This window comes from Oryzias melastigma, linkage group LG22 (assembly GCF_002922805.2).
Source record: "Oryzias melastigma strain HK-1 linkage group LG22, ASM292280v2, whole genome shotgun sequence".
Taxonomy (NCBI): Eukaryota; Metazoa; Chordata; class Actinopteri; order Beloniformes; family Adrianichthyidae; genus Oryzias; species Oryzias melastigma.
Window position 1 is genome coordinate 20,656,378 of NC_050533.1, and position 24,124 is coordinate 20,680,501.

At 36.7% G+C, this 24,124-nt stretch overlaps 1 protein-coding gene across 2 annotated transcripts in view; it reads right to left on the minus strand.

Annotated features, from left to right (window-relative positions):
• The window catches only part of alk (ALK receptor tyrosine kinase), a gene marked incomplete in the record, with an annotated part of 583,514 nt that overhangs the window by 93,466 nt on the left and 465,924 nt on the right, over positions 1-24,124 (minus strand). For both annotated transcript variants that reach the window (XM_024267526.2, XM_024267517.2), the window contains 3 exon segments: positions 3,079-3,182; positions 5,421-5,555; positions 16,463-16,594. In XM_024267526.2, coding sequence (XP_024123294.1) covers positions 3,079-3,182; positions 5,421-5,555; positions 16,463-16,594 — 371 coding nt within the window.

Sequence of the window (24,124 nt, forward strand, 5' to 3'; positions counted from 1 at the left end):
GTGACACATACTCCAGGGCAACTTATACTCCAGTGCAACTTATATGTACTGCAGTGCAACTTATACTCCAGTCTGACCTACTATACCCCAGTGTGACTCATACTCCAGTGTGACTTATACTCCAGTACAATTTATACTCCAGTCTGACTCATACTCTAGTACAACTTATACTCCAGTCTGACTCATACTCTAGTACAACTTATACTCCAGTCTGACTCATACTCTAGTACAACTTTTACTCCAGTGTAACTTATACTCCAGTGTGACTTATACTGCAGTACAACTTATACTCCAGCGTGACCTACTATGCTACAGTGTGACTCATACTCCAGTTTGACCTATATGAGCTCCAGTGTGACTTATACATACTGCAGTGCAATTTAATGCTTTTTTCTTCTTTATTATTATAATTTATACTCTGGAAAATACAGTACCTTACTAAAAAGTACTTGTAAATAATAAAAGTAGTTACTATTTTAATATAATTAAATAAAAGTTCAATGCTAATCAATCTAACTAATCGATGAAGTCTACATTCAGTCCAAATCAATGAAGTCTACAAAATTTATTCCAATATTTCTGTGAACCAGCCAAACATGTCATCTGTCATGGGAATAATTACAACTGAACTGCACTAAGATTCAGTTTACCCACCTGTTCAGTTTTAATTATGTCAAGATTAAAAGAATCCCCTGAGGATTATAATTTGGTTTACATTTTAGTCTGTGCTGTTCAGGCATTCTTCAGCATGAATGAGTCTAGCGGCGCTTTATTCAAGGAGGGATGTATGTTGGACTTTGACCAACTAAAAATGAAACGACTGTCAGAGGATTTAAGCGGTGCAGGGATGTGTTAGACTAAAGCTTGTGACCATGCTCATCTAAAGCATTTTCACAGCCAACAACATAATTGGTATTTCCCTGTACAAGAGGAGCAGATGCTGGATTAAGCCTGGAAATTAAATTCAGCGCATTTGGGCTGAGAGCATGCACAGAAGACGTGGTCCTAATCAATCGCAAGACTGCTGCAGGAAACACACGGTGGTCATGACACAGAAGTGGATGTATCCTCAGCATAGTAGTGTAAGTGCAGAAGGCTCAAACAGCTCACATTCAGTATAGATGGAGGGATTTAGAGTGTTGATCTGGAATCGTGGCTAATCTTTGCTGCTTCCCCTGAAGCTCAGTGGCAACACTCTGGTACTGGCTCCAGTTTCTGCCGCAAAATACAAAGCACCTCTAGTAAACATGTAAGAAGCAGTGACATTTTTCTGCTTTTTGTTCCTTTATCTGCTTTTCAGACTGCTTCTTTGTTTGTTTTTATTTTGACATCTCCTATCATCCTGTTTTCCAACCCCCTGACCTTTGCTTCAGCGTCCCACTTCTATATCCTCTGCATCAACCTCTATCCCCGCCACTTCCTTCCGTGCAGCCATGTCCAATGTGCGCAAGATACACAGAGGGCCAACGGTCGCTGTGTGCAGCAGTATTGAACCAACTAATTCTCAGACTCAAACAAGAAAGGTCAATTCTTGGGGATCTAGCTGACACTAAAGGAAAAAACAAGGAAAATATATTTTTCTTACAGGAGTCATAAATATAAAACTTGTTTTTGCCTAAATAAAAAAAAACATAATGGATAAAAACATTATAAAACATTGTCAATTGAGTCAAACCATTACAAACATTCAGAGAACATGTTTTTATCACATTTTTGTGGAATTTTTCTGATGATAGAGGACATATTTCAAGAAAACTGAGCTAAAAACTGCATTTTTGAGTATTTTTTTTATTCAAATCATTGTCAATTAGGAGCTGATGAAAAAATGTGATTCAAAAAAGAGCGTATTTATTACATAGAAAATACACTGCGGGTGGAGGACAAGCTTCCTGCTCCAAGCTGAGACAAATTTCTAATGAACTGCTGCTCTGCAGAAACAATGTCCTAGAAAACAGCACAACTTTTTTTGATTTTTCGGTAGAAACTGCATCATCATAATTAAAAAAACACAAGGAACACTTAAAATAGATCAAATGATGATTGGATCAGGTCAAGCCGTCATTAGAAGAAGTGTTATGTGAGTACATTTTGGGGGTCAAAATGTCAAAGTTAATTGTCAAATATCTGATATAGTCACTATCATAAAGGAAAGTTCCAGTCTCAGCTGCTTCTATACTAAAAGATAAACCAAGCTGACTGAATTTTTATCCCGCTACTTTGATTAAATCTACCTAGAAGATGTAAACAAAGTATTCTTCCCATAACATATACATATAGAGTAAAAATAACCTCTGACATACATTTTTAAAGTGACACTTAAATAAAAAATATAAACAAAAACTTCCATGTATTTTTATATTTTAGACTTCTCTTTGAATTGTTTTAAAATGTAATATGTTACATGATAAATAAATCTATTACAATTTACAATATGTTGACACACAAACTCAGTCAACTGTACATCCAGAACATGTAACAAGATCCCCATTGATAGTAGATGCTGCTGTTTTGACCTCGGCTGCAAGTTTGTGGGAAGCTTACATTAACTGTATATGAGAACAGGACTGAGTACCCCTCCCACCTCATGTTCTAGGAAGGAAGTTCCCAATGTCTCAAATAAGCCAAAATCCTGTAGAATTCTATTGAGAAATAAAGGGCTATTACTCTGTCAGTATAAAATAACCATTCTTGCTCTAATACATGCTCTTGCTTATATTCGTTTTATTTTTCATTATATTTTTTGCTGTAGTGCAAGTTATTCAAGTTTTAAACTGGCCAATCAGATGCCTCCATAAAATTATGTTGTCTCATGTTAAACTTTTCATCAACAGATTCTCCTTAGCTAGCTTTTAAGTGTTAGCCGTGTGGACTTCCCCACTACATTTCCCTTAGAAACGCTAACTCAGACCAATCACTGCTTACTGACGTTGGCTCCAAAATGGCGGCGTTGGTATCGTGAAAAAATTTGACCAAATTAACTTCATTTGGTTGGAGACGGAGGCCAACCATTTTCTATAGGTGATGTCACATATACAGTCAATGGAAGTTCAACGAGTAATGTTTTGGTGAGGGGCTCACCGTGCACGGAGCATTCCTCAGAGGTGGGGGGAAGAGAGGACTCTTCAGAACTGCTGAGCCATGTTGACCCTTGGACTGGCCTCCTTCCACGGTGAATGTAGCACCTAAACACAAGGGTGGTTTCAAACCCCGCAAAAGAAAGAAATGACACAATGAGAGGAAATACAACAATATTTTGTTTGTGAGGATTTAGTTACCACATTCTCCACACTATAGGGCACACATAAAAGCCTCAAATTAAATTAAAAAAAACAACAGAGTACCTTATAGTTCAAAGCACCTTATTTAAGGACGGACATGGAAGTGATTTAAGAGGAACATTGTGCTCTGTCAAAACGTTTTGTTGGGTGCTAACGCAGCTAACGTGTAGCGGTGCCGGACTGTGTTATTTTTGTGTTACTAACAACATTGGGAGTTAGTCACAGGAACATTTAATTTAGCAGTGTCAGTCCGTTGCTTTTTTTTTAAACGAATAGCAAAAAAGGTTGGGATATACTGGTATTCTGAATATGCTAATGCAGCTAACGTGTAGTGGTATCAGACTGTGCTTTTTATTAATGTGTTACTAGCACGGTGACAAGTTAGCATGGTCACTGAAACATTTGATTTAGCAGTACTTGTCTGTTTTTTTTTTATTACAAAGTGCAAACGAGGTTGGAAGTTACAGGTATTGTGAACATGCTAACGTGGCTAATGTGTACAGTGTCTGATTGTGTTGGGATACTAGTGTTTGTTTTAGCAGTATCAGTCTGCTTTATTATATGTAGTTAGGGGTGCAAAGGATCACAAAACTCACGGTTCAGATCGTAATTCAGATTAGTAAAAAGGGAGTAAAAACAACAGAAAAATCTAAATAAAACCCCGTAAATATTTTTTAAGTCTTTAAAACATATTAAATAAAACATATAGAATTACTTCAAGGCATATATATACACTAATGACATATTTGAACTAAAAATATTTATATTTATAAAAAATATTCAGGATACCTATAAACAAAGTGTATTATGACACAATCCATCTAGAAAAAAAACCTCCCAAATTTCTAGTTTAAAAAACAGAATGATGTCAGAATTAACTACTCTCGTGTGTCACCTGCTGCAATAGAAGCTTCCTCCCACTCCCTTTCAAGCAATCTACTTATTGATGTCTGGTTATCCAATGTCTGACATATTTTTGGATGTTGAACAATTATGTAATATATCCCTGTGTTTATGTATAATTACCTGATTGCTTGAAATAAACCATTTCAAATCAAATCAAAATGTGGTGATTTTCATATTGAACTTCCATCCATTTTTTAAACACGCTGGGGCTCCGGGGTTACCGAAGAAGGTCCCGGTTACTGAAGGCGGGATACACCCTGGACAGGTCACCGGTCTGTCACAGGGCCCATATAGCTGGAGCGATCATGCCCTCTACAATAGTCAGCGGCCCAATGCCGCCCAGAGTCCAGCAGAGGTAGCGTGGTCTGCTACCCAGACTGCTGGCAGACGAAAAGCCGCTGCAGGTGACTTCGTAACGGGCGCCATCGCTCTAACTTCAGGAGTTTTGATGTTTTTCTTATTTTCATCAAGAGAGTAATAAAAAGATCCTCTAGTTTTGTTTGCATTTTTTCCCCTCTAGGGTTAATGCTCAAACTGGGCTATGGTCAGATGGAAGTAACGTTTAAAACGACTGTCAGGAGTGAAGTACACCACATAGTCCAGTGTGAATGCAGCATTAGTTTGCAGATGTAGCTAACATGGCTAACATGTACTGGCATCAGACTGTGTTTTTTCACAATATTGGGAGTCCAGCTTCAAGTTTGTGATGTCTCATAAATAACGTGTTTGAAAATAGACCATTCCTTGACCGTGTGTCCTAGAGTGCGGAAAATGTGGTCTATAAGTCTATTTTGCACATGTGAAGCTAACTTCTGCTTAGTGTGATATTAGTGATGAAAAACATGGTATAAAATTACATCCCATCTTGTCTAGTTTCCTACAGCGTGTGGATTTCTGTAAATAAGTCCCCCTGGAAACCTCCAATATCTGGAAACACTTGCATCAGTGCCCTCACAATGAAAGTCTGCAGGCTTCACCCCCGCTGGGACTCCGTTTACAGCAGTGTGCTGAGCTCAGAATTTGACTGGCACATCAGACGCTTCGGTGTGTCCACATTCACACGTCGAGACTTGACTGTTCAAGGTTAACTTCATGCTAATTTAAGGTTTAAAACATCCCACTCTGGACTTACTGTAAAACGTCTCTCTTTGATGTCCATTTCAATAACAACTCACACACACACGTTTGGTCCTGATTTGACCTGAACGGCTTTGATGGCGTCATGTGAGGCCATACCTGATGACGGGCAGCTCTGTCTGGTGGCCTTGGAGGGTGACTGGAGCCTTTTCCAGGAAGGACCACGACCCGCCACAGACTGCCAGCTGCACTCACCCTCTTCAAAAGAGCAATAGCTGCCATTGAGAAAGTGTCCTGGAGAGAGAAGGGACAGAACACATTAAGGGCGGATAGGAAAAGATGATTAGGGAAAGGGATTTCTAATGAGTCGATAGGCTTAGTGGAGGGAGTGAGAAGAAAGTTGAGTGATCACTGGCAGCTGGCTATCCAAGGAGAGAAAAGGACAGGATCGGGATGGGACCCGGTGATCAAGGAGCTGAGTGACAGAGAAGGATGAGGAGAAAAACGGGAAGAGGGCAAATTAGCGACTCAAGACTGGAGTGCTGGGGAAAACTGGGAATGAAGTGTACTGATCTCTCAGAAGGAGTTCAGGAACAGAAGGACTGGAAAAGAGGAGAGAGTTGAAAGTCAGACTGAGACGCAATAAGGGGGCTGATGTGATGACACCATGTTTTTCAGAAATGGCATTCAAACTGAAGTCTTACAAAGCTCAACTCTCAGGAGAATTGAAGCAACTGAGCATCTCTCACAAAGCTGATGAGTCCTCCATAAATTATGGAGAGCAGTTTTAGCCAAAATGAAATGAATAAATAAGGCAATAAATAAATCACTGCATTTGAAAATCTGGTTTTCTAAAAAAAACAAAAAACATTTATTTATTTCATTACTCTATTTCAAAAGAGGATGCTTCTTTTCAGAGCTTTTATTAGTTCTACTTCAAATATGCAAATGAGGAAGGCATGTGTTGCTGGGGACTAAAGCAAAGTAAACAAGGCTGATCTACTGTAAAATCAGGAAAAAAACATTCAGAAACAACGTGCAAGAAGAGCAAACTGAGCAAACATAGAGCTTATAATCAACACATTTCGGCCAAATTAGATTAAAGTGAAACAAACTCATATAACCTGATGTATTACTTTGTTATTTTTTCATTTTTGCTCCTTAAATGATCTTAAACTAACTTTGACTTGATGCCTTTTAACCTTAACCACGCATTTCTCAGACCCCTTTCTCATTAGAATGATCCAAGCTGTCCTGAGAAACTCATATAACTTGGTCCATGTTTTTAGCGCTGTAGTTCATCATCATTCCACTAGGGGCAGAAGAGGGGCTTTTCCTGCTCATATCAAAATGGCTGCCTGCATGAAATCTTTTGACAGGGAAACATTTTAGCTAATTTTCTAAACTTTATAATAAAATAAGTCATCTATTGTTATTCCTTTTTTAAAACAACTACTTTCTGTAGAGAAATAATCACAATTTTGTTGATAATTAATTTTTTATAGTACAGTTACATGATGTGAGAGATGTGTGGATCAAATTTGAGATAGTGGGTAAATAAAGCTTGTAAAGCCGCACTCGGAAGTGAGTTTTGTGTGTTATTTGGTCGTTTATTTTTATCCCTACAGTTTGTTTAGTTACAAAAATAAGATCGCATCTTTCAATAGCAATATTTATTGTGATAAAATATTAAATTGTGAAAATTGACGGGATTTTCACATGTGTCTTGGTGTAAATAAATTCCTGTCAGGATTGACGCGGATCGCTCGCAGCTCGCACAAAAAATAGACCAGACGGCGCAATGATCACTGCATGGCACGTCTGGTGTGAACGACACCACAGGTTAACAAGAGTAGCGAATAAAAGTGGCCCGTTCCGCACCACATCGCAGTACTTCTGCGTGTGAACCTGGAGTAAGGTGCTTTTTTTCTAAAAACTTGTCAATATTTTTGCATCTTAAAATAATATTGTTGTGAGAAAAAATGCACCAATCCACCCAATGTATTAGGGCTGGAATTCACTGGGTATCTCACGATAAAATGCGATACACGATACATGACTCACGATATTGATGATATCGCAATACTGTGATAAATGGTAAAATCATAATTCTCAATATATAGAAGAACGCATATTTTTAGGAAGATATATCCCCATTTATTTTTTTAGCTTGAACACAATCATAATTAACAACTTGTGTCTTATTTTGTGTAAGGAATAATAGACACTTCAGTGCAACATTGCTGAAATCAGTAATACTGTCTTTGACAAGCATTGACACCAACTGAATATGAATAATCTGTCAAATTCAGTGTTAATAACAGTAAACATGAACAGCAGTGCCACTACTTAGTGGAAAATTGTTGTAAACAACAGAACAAAAATTAAATCAACTGGCTGCCAGACACATTGGTCCCCGCGACAGCCAGTCTTGCAACGCTTGCCCCATATCTGCCTCCAAAGGAACTTCTCACCAAAGGATGACAAATATAAACGTTTTAAAGCCTCTTCAAGCAAAAATAAAAGATCAATACTTTGTGAGAACCCATTGAGAATCAATCACAGGACTATATTTTATTAAAAAAATTAAATAGAAAATGTTTTTGTGAAGTTTTCAAAGGGACAAAAAATAAAATCATTGAAAAAACTTGAATTTTCTGTTAATCTTTGATAAAGTGGGCTTTTAAACTAAATTGAAGTGGCTATAATATATTTAATCTGCTTAACTAAATAGTACAAGTTCACTGATTGATTGAGCTTGTGTTATTAACTCAAACATAAAAAAACAAAGACATCACTCTTGTTTTGTGTGCATGTCCTGCAAACACATAATCCCTTTCCTTCATAAAACCCTTCACCAGCTGTTAAAGTGCATGCTGGTGAAGATGAAACATTTTTGATAACCTCCTCACGCTCCATAACCTACAAGCACGTATTTGTTTCTACTCCATAAAAAGTCCCGTCCAGCAGCAGGAAGACAAAAACACCTCCGATTTCATTGGAATCCACATTTTAAAAACAGATATCCGTCATTTTTTGGGGTGGTGCAACAACCGTATATCATATGAACCTGTAGTGTTCAGATTTTGACAGCTGAACCTCCTTTGCTCTGTATTTTGCTCGGAGCTTCACTGCTCTGGAGCCCAGTGCACTGAACCCAGCAGGGAGTGCAGCCTCTTTTCACATTCTGTCTGAAAGCATCCTGTTTCCATACGGTTGCAGTCTGATACCTAAAAAAATAAAACAAAATAAAATGTCTGGGCCTTGCACGTGCAAACATACTCATGTAACAGAGAGATGTTTACACGTGCAGTGTCGAGGTGACAGACATCTCTGAGATTTACAATAAAATGTCATTTAAAAGAATTACAGTTTTGCTTTGCAGTGTAAATATAATGTTAGCACAAATCAATTAATAATTTTAGTTTGGGTTGATTATCGTCAGCTAATCTATATCACTGCTTTTAATTGTTACTATTCAGCTTTAGTTAGTCTTACAAAGCTTACGATCACGATTCAAACAGTATCTATGAAAAAATGTAATGCTGACTTTTGAAACCTTGATTTTTGGGCTACAGTTTTATCACGGTTAATGTATAATTTAAAACATACAATAACCTATATTTAGGTTTGTCACCACCTTTAAGTCTTATGTTTATATATATATTATTCATTTATTTCTACATATGTAAAGAAAATTAGTCTTAAAATGTTATTTTTGAGTATTTCTTTAATCAAATTATAGTGAAACAGGATCAGATGAAAAAATGCATTGAGAAAAAACTTGAACGTGTGATGCACAAGTTACCACTCAGCCTCCTGTTCCACTGAATTCTGATGCTTTTTCTCTTGATTTGAATCTGTCTAAATAGGAAAATGGCCTTAGATTTGTTTGACCCCTATGGAAAAGAATCACAAATGAAGAACAAAATAATTTCTTAAAATTTTTTTATGAAAATGTAGTTTCTATTGTTACCATGAGAGGGGTCACTTTTATATTTGCTATGACATGAACTGAGATCAGTGCTAAACACTCCAGGAGGACTTGTAGAAGGAACTTAACCACTTAGTATTTTTTCTTTTTTTTGGAAACTTCACTAATCAATTATTTTTTCAAATGTTTCAAGTCATCTTAAGAAAAACTTGAATGTCTGAGAATGATAAAAAGCTATCTCCAGTCCGATATTTTTTCCATAATCCCTCAAACTGCAGTTGTTAAAATCCCTTCTGAAACAAAGCAGCCTTCAACCTCCCATGTCTTACAGATCAATTTCCAATCTTCCTTTTTTTTGTTAAAGTTATAGAAAAAGCACTTTTGTCTCAACTTCCTGAACTCATTTGGCCTCTAAGACAATTTGAGTCTGGGTTCAGACTCGAGACGGCCTTGAGAGTGCTAAATGACATTCACATCAACACTGACATCAGTTTTGGTGCTTCCTGCTCTGAGTTCAGCTTCTGATGATGAAATCTGTCTTGACAGGCTAAAAAATGTGGAAACAATCATAAGGTGCAGTCCATAGTGAGGTCAGATCGTATTTGGAAGGAAAGAATTATGTTGTTTCTACTGGTGATCATCAATCTGAGAGTCTCCATGTCATGCGGAGTGCCTCAGGGATCCATTCATGGACCTCTGCTGTTCAAGCTGCACATGTTCCCTCTAGGTCAGACCATCCACACTAATGATGTTTCTTTCCAGTAATGCCAGTGACACTCAGCTTTCGGATGCTCTGTTGCCATAACATCATGGTCCATTAGGCTCTTTCTGCCGCTTAGAGCTGATAAACTTCAGGATACAGGAAAACTTCCTTCAGTCAAACAACAAAACATTATATATGAAAAAATAATCCATAGAGATAAAAAATAACTATATAGACAGATATATAGATAACTCTGTCATATACTGTATTATTATACTGTTATATGTAATTCTGGCCGGCCACATACCATAATTATTCATTTTTCCTCCATTATGAATTTTCAAATAAAAACTGTTAATCTTTTTAATTTTACTGAAAACAAGAGAAAAAAACAAATATTTTTGTGCTAAAATAATTGATGAATTCACTGCAGGTTCCATGTACTGCATGTACTGCAAATAGACATTACCTTAAGGGTGACCTCTTCACTCAGAGCAGGTCATCATTAATGAGAGTGCAAACATGTCACAGGTCAGTGGAATTGGGGCTGTACGCCGTAAATATATTCAGACTAGAAAATGTTGTTGTTGGTGAGTTGGCCGATCCGATTTTGTATGCAGTGTTGCTCTCTACTACATATTCTGTTCCTAATAAGATGCGTGCATACGCTCCACGCCTAATAAAACAGCAGCAAGTAAATAAGAAGAGTGACCATGGAACAAAAGACGCACTTTTGGCAAATCTATCTTATTTTTTAACTTGATTAAAAGCAGGCAAATAGTTTAAACTGTTGAGTGTTAATGTTGGATTAATCCAGCCGAGTGAGGACAAGGTCACTTAAACTCATTTTCCTCCATCCCTGACATCCTCTAATGGTTTTTTTAAAGCTGCACAACAAGAAATGTTGAATACCAAGGACAAAAACGGATTTGTTTGTGAAGTGACACGTATTTATTTTGAACAAATATTGGTAATTTTAAGCTTCACTCTACACAGTCTGGCAACTGATAAAATGGCAGAGAGAGTTCAAAGCTATTTGGTAATTTTTAGAATTTAGACCATTTATCTGTTACGGAGTTAATTTTATTCTAATGAGAGACATAAAATGATGTTTGTAACCGAACCTAGATTGCTCCAAACAACAAATAACACTAAGAATTTATGGTAATAAAGACCCAGTCTGACCATCTTGTGATGTTTTTTAAAGTCTTCCTAGTGGTATTTTAAATATATTTATATCATTTTTAACCAATATCCAAAAAACTGTCTAGGACATAGTTTCTGCAGAGCAGCGGCAGTTCGTTAGGAATTCCCCCACAGGACGGGACAATTGGAGCCAAGTAGGTCCTTCCCCAATTCCCATCACCCTTCTCTACATGCTCTTCAGCCAGTGTACAGTGTGTCACTACCTGATCCGTAACGCCTACCCGATCGGTCCCAGAATCCGCAGAAATTCCGTCACTTCTCCTTTGTCACCAGTATTGCGACAGTTTAACAATTTTCTTTATTTGCCTTTAAAATATTGTCAATTAATTAAAATTAAAAAAATAAATGAAAAAATACATTTCCAGACACTTCTGCCTCTGTTACGGCCTATGTTTCAACCCATTGAATCACAGAAATAAAAGAATGTCGCCTAAATGTATCACTGTATAATCATATTTTGCTGTCATTACAAATGAAAGTTGTGTTTCCATTACACATATGGGCCAAAATCTATTGAAATTCTTAAAATGTAAAACAAAAAAAAGGGTTTCCATTGCAGTTTTGTGAAATATGTCCATTTTGATGTGCCCCCCAAAAAAACAACCTCCTCCGAGCGCACTTTTTTTTTTTCAAAATTAAGGTGTTTCCATTAGGGAAATTAATTATTGCGAATCCAAAATGCGCAATTTCATAGTCAACAGAAACACAGCTAATGAATATCTCAACGAGGAGTGATAAAATGTTACCCATAATGCTTGGAGTATTCTGTCTGATTGATGGCAACAGGAAAAGAGGAGAAGGGAGCACATTTTAGTCAGAAGAAATGTCACAGCTTCTGTTGATAAAATGTTGGTCCTGCATCCTTAAACAATGGGGAACAAACTGCTGTCAAACGAGACAGAAGAAGAAGAAAGCATTTGTTCTCCTTACAGGATCATGCAGTCCTAATCCTTAACATTTGTTTTTTTCTTTCATTTTTTGCAATAAAATAAACATTTTCCTTGTAATAAACATTTTAACAGGTTATTTTTGTTATTAACATCCGAAGACATTCTTTAAACATAAAACACTTTAACGGAACTTTCACATGAACAAATCAGGTAGCGGTTACAGATCAAGTAGCAACACAAGCTAACATATGTGGTGAAACAAAACTGGAAAGCAACACTGAAGCTATCCAACCATACAGTTATGACACATTCCAGCGTGGACGAGGAAAACAAAGACATGCATGGATCTAGACGTCTTTAGAATGGACCTATATCATAAATACACTCTTTGTTAAACGGCAATATTTCATCTGCTCCTCATTCAAAACAATTTGAATAAAGATGTTTAATTTTCTTCAAATATGGCCTCCATCATCAGAAAAATGCCATATAAAAATGTTAAAAACAAAAGTTTCATTGGATTGGGTGTTTAACATGTTTAGTTATTTTACTGTATCTTGTTGGTATTTGAATGTTGGGTGAAGCTGCTTCCTGGTTGGGTAAATTTGTCTTTTCAAATGTCATTTTGATAACAAACCCATGCTGTGTAAGCTACAGGAAAAAAGATAGCAACTATCAGGTGATAATCTATTAAAGCCAGACAAGAAAGCCCTCATCACTCGCCTCCACTTGGGTACATTTTTGACAGAATAGGAAGATAAAAAAAAGTATTAACCTCTTAACGTCCCACATATGTGCGGTAAAGCAGAAAAGCATTTCTGTGTGGTTACAGGGCAACTGCAGTGTTGGAAAGCAGCAGGGCGTCTGCAAAATTTAGACAGCCTAAGATTAACTAGAGGAAGCCGAGACTCTCAGAGAGAGAGGAGGATGTGTTTGTGCATAATGATGGCGGGCTCGGATTCTGAGGGAGATCCACTGGGACTTGAGTTTCCTTATATGTCAGGGATCGCTGTGATTGACGCAAGCAAAGTTTGTTCCTCCTGCTTCTTCCTGTTAATGAGCCTTGGCGGCGCTTGTGAGGGATTTAAATAGATCAAATCAGATGTAGATAACTTGTAGATGGATCATAGAGAATGGGGAATCAGAAAAGGGAGCACTGTGATTTAGGTAGCAGGGGGTATTGTAATGAGTGTGCCAGATGAATGTGGAGCAAACAGAGGTACAGTTGTAGACGGAGGAGGTCAGGCGGAAAACAAACCTCACCTGATGGTGAACTGATTCAAGATTCACTGATGTTTTTAATTTCAGTTTGAGATGTGCGCTCTAATCACCGTGAAGAGAACTGTGGAGAAGGTGAGCACAAATGAAAGCCTCCGTCTCCCTGAACTTTGTAGTGTAAAATTCTTCAGGATGAGGAGGATTGTGTTCGACCTGACGGGATGAAGCTGCCAACGCAACACATTTTCAAATAAGCTGTAGTTCATGAAGTTATTTTGACTTGAAATCTTTCATTTCATGTGGAAATAATTTGTGCATTTTGTGTGTTTTCAGCTCAACTGTGAACATTCAAATTCAGATGTTTTGTCAAATTTAGTCCTCATGACTAAATTCAGGGTCATTACGAGTCTCAGCAGACAACTTGAGTTATTTGCTGCTCCATGACTAAACTAAACGGTTGATGACGAGGTTATTTACAGATTTAGAGACTTTTCCCATTTACTCTCCTATGTATTTTATTTCAGGAAATTATGTGATTGTTCTAGGTAACAATTAATATAGGTCACTTTATTAATATTATTTAGTAGTTACTATTGAATAATAGGCATAATAACAGGGCTAGATATCAATAATAATTTCCAGAAATTATTCAATTCAATTTTGAGTTTACACATTTAGAAATGTATTTAGAAATACATTAATAATCTACTATATGTTTTGAATATATTTTATTAATCTGATCCAGTTCACATACTGTAAAATGAATCAGTGAAATAATGAGATTGTTAATATCATCCAGTGTTACATGGATTCTCTAAAGGAGAAGTTCTAACAAAAATGTTCAGATCATTAACATTTTAAACATTGTTCTGCTTCTCCTGTTTCAGTTTGTGTTTCAGTTTGTCCACTAGGTGGCGATCACCACTTAAGCAAAATTAGTAAAACTGTGTTTTAGACTACAAATCGTTACTTTAAAAATGTTTCCTTAAAAGAGTTTGGAAAATTGATGTCTGTGAGTTTATAAAGATGTTCATTTAGTCAACGATGTATGTTTAGGTTGATCAAGCGTTAGCATTAGATGTTCTATGGGAAATCCCATTATACGTTAGCATAAAGTTAGCGGGCATTTGCTTCATGTGATAGATCGATCTATATTTTTATGTATTCATTATTGATCTATTGATCTCTGCAAAAATATACGTACAAGTGACTGTAAATACTTTTTAAAATTATGAATTAATGCTTTATTTAGCATTAACTTATACTGGGAAAATAACAATTGTTATTGGTAAGACTTTATAATTTTTTCTTAATGTTATTATTAAAAGCATAACTAAGCGCTAGCTACTATTACATTGAATAATACACTTTGTAATGCAAAATAATACTAATAAAAGAAAAAAGTTTAAACTTAATTTGTGAGTTATTTCATGCTCAATAAGCACTAACTAACATTGGAAAAGAGACCGTTGTTATAGGTAACACTTCAATAAAGGTTTCTTTCTCAATCTTATTTTGTACATGAATAAGAATTCACTAATAATGCATTAAACATTGCATGTAGTAATGCAAAGTTATTGAAACGCCTATTAAAGTTTTATTTAATAATTAATAAATCCTTAACTAAGTATTAACACACATTAGGAAAATTACATTTGTTATTGGAAACACGTATTAAGGATTCCACTCTTAACGTTATTTAATGCATAATTAATAAGTAGTTACTAATACATTAAATAATACACATAGTAATGTATAAGAGTAGGTGGTGCTGCTTTATTTAACAGTTAATTAATGCTCAGTTATGCCTTATGTAACATTAAGAAAGAGACTCTTAGTTTTGGTAATACTTTGTAATAAGAGTTCCTCTATTAATGCTATTATTAAATGCACAACTAAGCACTAGCTAGTATTGCATTGAAAAATACACTTAGTAATGCAAAGTAATACATGGTTTAATAGTTTATTAATGCCTAATTATGGCTTAACTAACATTGTGAACATTGTTATTGGTAACACTATAAGTTCCTTTCTCAATGTAATCTATTTGCATTTAATGATACACTAAATAATTCAAAGTAATGAGCAAAAGAGGCTTTTAATATTTTTTAAATGGTTAATTGATGCTTAATTAAGCATTAACAAATAGTGAGAAATATTATAAATTGTTATATTGTTGTTTTGATTTTTTTCTTTGACATCCCTGCTCATAAATATTCTAAAAGCTCCCTGCCAATTTTATTGGTTGTTTACTAACTCTCCCTCTGGTAGAATAACTTGTTGGTCCATATTTTTATCTGAGTTTGTAACATTTAACTCACACACGGATTTGAACGCCTGCAGTTACAAAACCTGTGAAGTGGACTCAGTGGACTAGAGGATTTAAGGGGAGGTCTTCTCAGGTAGTATCCCGCTCCTAATAGTTTGTGTTAAGTAAAATGAGAGCACACAGTGCAGATTAAATGGTATGATCACAGTCAAAGCAGCCTTTTCCTTTTTAACAATCAGAACAATGACGGAACTGTTGAGCAGCCCACTGGGAATGCTCCAGAAGCTTCCAAATTGCCCGCTCCGGCTGTGCTCTCATGGCAATTAGCACTGATAAATCCTCACGTAGTAGAAAGGGAATCTGCGCCTGGCTGGGATTTTCACCTTAAGGTTACCCTCTTATCTTTCAGCTCCTATTGTTGGCGAACCCACTCACCCACGAGGGAGCAGGCATCATTTTAATAAGCAGCACAAGGGAGGCTGACCTGCTCTGTGGGCAGCAGAAAATTAATTCTGGTCACTTTATTATGTGTGAAAAGCACGCGAATTAAGCTGGGAAACTCGTATTTATTTATTTATTTATTTCAAGCCGTATGGGGTGAAGCTTCTGAACGGAGTGTCAATAAAAGTAAAAGTTAAACTATGTGCGCGCATGCAAGACTAAAAAAAGATCCCTGCCTCACACGTTCGTGCACTAACCTGGAGGCACAGGGGACTTGTGAAAAAGATGTCAGCATTCTTGGTTCCATAAGCCTTAAAAAAGCTAATAACAAATGTGCAGAGAAATAGAAATAACAACACTGGTGGGGAAGAGATGCTCACAAAGCATATCCGGAAGCTCTTTTTGAGTCTGCGTCTCTGTCAAAGAGGCCGCCATTTTTGGACGGAATGGTTTCGTGAAGGCGGGCTCAGAACGGAGCTGAGAGGTCAACGCGGGGAGGACTGGACGCTGTGCAGTGTTTCTGTGTCACAGTGGACTTACGACAACGGGCGCCCTCATCATCTCCAAGAGGACAGTCGGTCTTGAAGTCGCACAGTTTGTCCAGTGGGATTCCAAATCCCTGGTGACAGTGGTACAGGCCCTCCAGCGTGATGTTAGGTCCAGGCGAGGATGCTAGAGGAAACACAGCAGACCTGTCATTGGGTTTCAGTTTAGAAACGATTTGGGACAAAAACGTGCTGCAACAACAGAAACAAAACTGAGAATAGGATCTCCAACAAGTAAATATCTTGAATGTTTCTTCTTGGTTTAGTACAAATATTATATGCAATAGGGGTGTAACAATTAATAAAATTAATTGATGAATTTATTCATATTCCTACAATCCAACCAGATTCATCTGTCTGAGACAAGATGTTAGTTGAACAGAACTAAACCATTATAAAATCATGTCAAAATTAGATCAATCGATTATATGGATATTGAAAAATATCATTTAGATTCAGGGTTACTTTACTATAACGTAAAAATGACAGTGTCATCACAGCAAACACATGATGGCAGAAGTAATGACTCACAGTCTTGTGTGGAAACACTGAATTTGCAAAGAAAGACACGTGACCATACAGTGGGGTATCATGTTCTAATAATGTATTATTTTGAAGTGGAAATACAACAGTCGTCTGAACTTTATGAAAATGTAAACGGATTTGACATTAATTCTTGTTTAATCATTTATTATATATTTTAGTTTGCTATTATTACTTAAATAAATTAGTTGTTTGAAACATTTAAGATAAGTTTTAAGTGTTACTAAATATATTATGTAGAGATCACTTCTGCTCTTAAGTTCCTTCAGAAGAGGGCGGAGCTTATATGAAAGCCGTCTTTGATGGAAACTGGTCTGCCATTTTCTGAATATTGAAAATAAAGAAAATCAAAGAGGATTTCCCCCAGAGAGCCAGCTACATACCTTAAGAGAAGTTAAGAATTAAAATATACTTTTTTTTCAGCTCTAATTCTTCCCTTTGTTAAATAATTTTTGCATCAGAGTTTGCATTAAGCTGAGTTTCTCATCGTAAAATTGTCTATTAATTGCTTATAAAAGTTGCTTTTAAATCCCATTTTTTTGCCAGTGTTTGCTTCATTCGTTTGATCAATTATTGAATCGTATTGTTCACAATGAACCGATATTTATGGAAAGAAAATAGACTCACTCTTATTTGTGGGTGATTAATTCTTGATTTGTTGTGCATAAATAAGGATTTGTGCGTGCGTATTCTTGATTTGTAACTCATATACGGTAATATGTTTTGTGCGTACGCTAGAAAATTACGACATTTAAAAAAAATACGAAAAACAATTTACACCTGCACAAATGAAACTTTACAAGTGATAATTCTTTCTAAAAACGTTTATTTCGACTTTTTTATATTAATTATTTGGAATATATGTTTAAAAAAGTGGGAACAATTCATTTTTCACCAGATATTATTCACAATCTTAAGTTTAAAACTGTAATGATCAAGTATTCTAGCAGTACTTGAACACATCACTCACGGATGAATCGGTGAGATGTGAAAAGGGTCTCATGATAGAATCCGTGCAAAGATGTTTGTGTGTAATATGTTTCAAGCTGTTGTAATTTTAATTTGTGCATGTGTAACTTGTATTACGCACATACAAATCCAAAGTTATGCTCAAATCCTTATTTATGCACAAATCAAGAATCATGCACCCACAAATCAGAGTGAGTCTATTTTCTCTCCATAAATATTGACTATGAATCAAATCGTCAACAACAGATTACAATAGAAATCGAATTGCTGAAACAAATCGTTCCACCTGCTAATATAAAACCTTCAAATTTGTGTCTCAAAGAAGACAAACTTGCCAAACTTAATACATCTTCAGGCAGATTATTGCAGAAAGTGACAATAAAACCCTGCTGAAAAACTTGCAGACTTTCTGCATCGCCACACCAGCGGCACGACGATGTAGCTTTAAATACTTTAACATACATACCCATGAGGGAAAGCAGCACAAAAACAATGACCTCACTATTAAAGCAATGCAGATGTGGTGGAAGCTCAATCCCAACGACTCAGATTGATATCAGCCATCTCCACAACTCAATCGGAACCAGCTACATTTGCATAACTATGCAAATCAGAGATTTGCAATCTTTAGGTTTGGGAAAATGATGGCTCACCTTCAACTCAATCATCAGTCTTATCGGAGGAAAAGGAACAAAAGCAGAAGAGCAGGAATAAAAAAAAAAAAAATAACAGAGCGATTTTGTTTGTCACATAAGGAAAGAGGGAAAAAAAAGGAGAAGTGATTCTTATCATGACTGACTGGCTGTGATTACTGTAGTTTGTCCTTGATCTGTAATATGCAGATTTGTTCTCCGTTCAGCCAAACTTGGAGTCGAAAGTCTGATAACAGTTCCATGACAGGAAGAGGCAGTGCAGAACAAATGCTGCTAGCTGGGCTGACGAGATGAGCGAAGAGATAGTAATGTCACATTAAACTTCAACATGAAGTTTGTAATGAATAATCCTTTTTACTTCTAGTATAACATTTTCTGACATCTTTATAGACCCAGGGAGCCTTTTTCCTGCAGCCCCGGCTCACAGCAGGCTCACAGAAATGATGCAGGACAAAATAAGACAAAAAGTCAAGCATAAAACAAACCCACTTTGCTGCTGCAGAGGAAGCAGCAAACCGTTTGTCAAGTCTTTTTTTATTTGATAGTCAGCAGGAAAACAGTACAGAAACGAAATCCATCTTTTTAAAACTCATTCTAGTATATTTCACAAATTTTGTTAAAATTATGGGTTCTTGTAAATCATCTATTGATCAATGGAGAATTTCCTCAAGCAAATTTTAACTGCAAAGGCAACAATAAAAAAATATGGCAGTATTTTCTGTGCACCGTCATTGAATAGTGTGTTTTCAAACATATTTAGGCAAGGGAAGGTAAGGATAGTTTATTTGTGAAGCACATCTCATGTACAGAGACAATTCAAAGTGCTTTACATTAAGTAATAGAACTCTTTTGTAACACGCTACATGTTAGCTGCATTACCATATTGACAATACATTACCTGTAACGGACTGATACAGCTAAACAAACATCGTAACTCCCAACTTTGTTAGTATCCAAAAAAAAAAAAAACAGTCTGACACCACTACACGTTAGCCACATTAGCACATTCACAATACCTGTAAATCCAAATCTTGTTTGCAACACGTAAAAAAACAGACTTAAAAACGTGCATAACAATGTATGAATGCGAGAGTTCTAAATGCGGAAGCTCAAAACCTGTGTTTACATAGACTTTTTATTAAAATTGGTTGCTTCAACACGATTTTTTAAGGTCGATGTGAACGTGGTTTCAGGCGTACCGAACTATAAGGTGCTTCAAGCAACAAAAAGAGTCAGAGAGATGTTTGTCCGTCAGACTCTATTAAGCCTCGTTTCCACTGAACGGTCCGGTACAGCAGGAGTAGAACGGTACGGACCACTGAGTGGTTTGTTTTTACGGTGCATGCGTGGTATAGACCGCAAGCTTGTCATTGTAGTGCGACGACTAGTAAAGCAAAAAAAAAAAAACGGAGCATCATCAAGCTGCTTGTCTTTTTCATTGCTTTACTTTTTGTACATCGTGTATAACAGGAATTTAAGGTTGTTTGAAAGAAGATTATACAGAACAACACTGCTGTAAAGAGGAAAACTGAATTGCTAGCTTAGCGCTATATTGGTGCTTTCTAATGTTGTCATCACTTAATGCCAGTCAATGGGCGGCAACACCGTCCTGTACAGTATTTTCTATGGACCCACAACAGATGGAGGCCCTCAAGCGGTACGGGTCGGAACTATTTAATGGGTCTATTTTACAAAGGAAAGGCTCAAAATAGTGGGTCAAACCGGACCATACCGGACTGCTGAGTGGAAACAAGGCTTTTATTTTGTTCACGGTAACACTAGGAATTCCTTCACTACTCACTAGTGCACTATATAGTGCGTTCGTCATTTTCTAGTGCTGTCTGAATCTACAATTTCAAAATTGAGTGCCCTAGAAACTTCCCAGAAGTCTTTGCAAAAAACTAGCATGCATTGATGCTAACTACATTGGCGAAAAAAGACCACAACACATTGCGTTTAAACGGTTTATGTGAAAAAAATTGTTTAAATACAACCAGCAAAAAAGTCAATTTCTCAGTTATAAAGAGCACGTTTTTTATTTTCTTTTTAAACAACAAAAAATTTATTTTTAGTGTGCCTTATAGTGCAAAAACACTGTAGTTTAAGCACAATTGATTTATTTGTTAGTGGGCCAAAAAACAGCATCAAAGTTCACCTGGAAACTATGAACGTTTCCACAGATAAGCCATAATTTGACTACTTCATTACCAGAGAAACATTTCATGCTAGCACGTACACTTCAAAGCTAACGCAGGTAAACCGTTTTAATTGTGAAACATTTTTTGCGCCCATCTACTCCTGCTTTGTTTTTATGAGCAGATGGGTTCATAAAAAAGTCGCTGTTGAGTTAAATATATAATTTTATTTAAATGAGGAACCACAGGTGCTTGCTTGTTTGACAAATTCAAAACAAAAACTAGTAGGCCTAGTCTGATACCACATTGAAATATTTTTGTTAGTGTGACAGAGAAACAAGTTGAATTTTTTTAATAGAGAACCCACCATTTTTTTATTCATCTGTTCCATTAGCAGAAAAACATTTCATGCTAGCATGTCGTCCACCTCAAAGCTAACATAGTTAAACGGCTTTAATTCTGAAAAGTCTTTTGTGCCCACCTTTACTCCTGCTTCTCTGCTTTGTTTTTATGAGCATTTGGGTTCATAAAAATAGACTCAGCTGAGTTAAATATACAATTTTATTCAGATGAGGCACCACAGAGACTTGTTTGTTTAACACCAAGTGTTCAGGTAACAAACCGAGTTCAGCTAGATGCATTCAGCCATGCTGAACACATATATTATGCATTGGTTTTGCTCAGTTGCTTCCTTTCTGTATAATGTTGACACCGCAAGCAGAACAATTCATCACGCCAAAAAAAAAAAAAAAAAAGGCCATCCAGAGTTCATTGAAACCTCTTAGCAATGCATGTGAATTTGTTGATTAATCTTAGTAGGACGACAAGAGAGTAGAAAGTATCGGAGTGGTGATGTGACCAACTTAGGGGCCTAAAACTCGAGGGAGCAGCTGAACATGGCTGCTGCACTCCTGGCCCTCCTCAGTTCTTAAATCACACTTGTCAGATTGTGAAAACAAGTGAGTCCGTGGGGGATGGATTGCCTGTGGGAGTAAGTGAGTTTTGCTATCCTTGTACTCATGGGGTCGCTTTGGTTTTCTGAGGAGGATGATGCATGGGTGGCAAAGAGCTGGACAGGATTCAGGACAGGACACGGCAGCCGCTGATAAATGGCAAGACAGATGTGCAAACGCAGGAGTGCAGCCAACACTGTTTGTGCACCAAGTGAATGATATCAATGTGACAACAACTTTCAATATCTTATTTCCAGATATATTAGTAAATGATTAATACAAGTGGTTTCATTAGATATAGTGGTTCAAACTACTTAATTAAGTTGCTTTTTAAAGTTGATGTTTATGAATCAACAGTTGACACAGCAGTCCAAATTGTAACCATAATTAGAATTCTACATGCCAGCTGTGTTTACATGCACGGCATACAGCCAAAAACCATTTTCTAGATAGGGTAACACTTAAAAAGAGCACACATAATCATATTCCTCTGTATGCTTTTAGGGATTTTGTGAAAATTACACCATCATTTGACTTGTCATGATCTAGTGAAATACTTTCTAGCATCCCCACCCATTCCGGCAAGAGAAATGACCCCTCACCTTGTTTAATCTGTGCAGCGTCGTATCATTTGCCATTCCGTGTTACAGTTTTTCTGACAACACACTCAAAATGGCAACTAAAGCCATGAGGCCTGTTAGTGTGCCGTTCACACCACGATCCCCCAGGATGGTTTGGAGAAAGTTCACAGATGGAGAATGGAAAGAACATTTCTAATCGAGTTTAATTAGAAAACTGTCTCCATGTTCAGAGTCACCAGAAGACGACGGGCCTATTTCAGCCTCTTCAAACTGTTTATTTTTTTTTGTAATATTTGTACCAAAACAGCATATTTTTATAGCTCAGTGGCCAAATGGTGGAGTGCCCTCCTCTTGACTGAGGGATTGAGCGTCCAAGTCAATGCTCAGGTCTTAACCTAAGACTTTAAGGGGCCAAGGCCTCCCTGCATGATTAAAGGGTTAAACTACCAAAGGGTTCTCCAGTAAAACTATGACTGCAGCTCATCCATCACCAAACAGAACACATTTCTCACATCCAGGGAAGTGACAACTAATGGACTTTAACTTTACATCTTATCTAGAACAGTGATTCTTTACCAATGCAGCTTTCTACCACTTGGTGGCAGTGAGTGCTGGTTCACACTGGACGCGGAAGCGCCGCGACGGTCCGCGCCGCGACGGTCCGCTCCGGTCATATAATTTTCTGTATTTTTGCTTGTAAAAAAAAAAGTTGATTTGGGTGTTCTAAAAATCCAGATTTAGTTATTATGGGTAATGCTCTTTGTTGTAATAAGTAAAGGATATACATGGAACACTGATAATTATTCCCCCATACTTCAGCACTATAGCTAAAGTAGGGGAGAACTAAGGAGCAGAATAATATGTGAAATATGTTACAATAAAAAAAAATAAAAAAATACATTTTTGGTTCTTTTTAACTGTAGTTTACTACATTTTTCCTTCGAAAGTTCCTGGGTTACTCTTATCGCAGTTGGTATCAGTATTGGTTTGATACCAGCCAGCAGATATCAATATTCTCACTCTTGTTTGAAACTTTTCTGCAAGAAGTTATAAAATATTTACCCTTTTTTTGTTGTTAAAGATTTTGATTGTATCTTGTTTCTTTTGGTTTGTTGACTGTTTTGCATTCACTTCTTCACTTTTTATTTAATTCCTAGAAGTTTGTATTTTAATAAACTATTTTCCATTTAATTGAAAATATTGCCCTATTTCTGTTTTTATGTTTATCGAGTAATTAAAAAAGGGAAACTTACAAAAAAAAAAAAAACATTCACGGGGATTAAAAAGAATTCAGTATTTGAGGTTCTTGTCACATCCACTGCATTTTTGAAAAATATCGATATTGGTATCGTTATTGGCGATTTCGAATCTGATCGATATCCAATTGCTCAGTATCGCCCAGCCCTATTGTAAAATAAGGGGCAGAGAAAAAATGGCATGATCCAGAGGGATATGACTGAAACACCTCCTTGGAGAGGCATCTGACCAGACGCTCGAGCCAACTCAACTGGGTCCTCTAAAGTGGAGCTCTACTCCGAGTTCTCTTGGGGTGACCGAACTTCTCTAAGCTCCCAGCCACCCTCACTATAGACAACACACTATGACTATAGGTCAATACTAGAACAAAGATCGACTGGAAACATAGTTCAACGTAAACCTAAAAGAAGTCAGTTTTTATTCATTGTTTTTCCAACTTGTGGAAAGAATCTTTTTTTTTTCCAGTCAGATTTGACACACTTGAATAGGATTTTACACTACAATACTTAAGAAAAACTAGATGTTCTTATAACATCATTAGATATATTAGTTTTTTTTACAAGAAA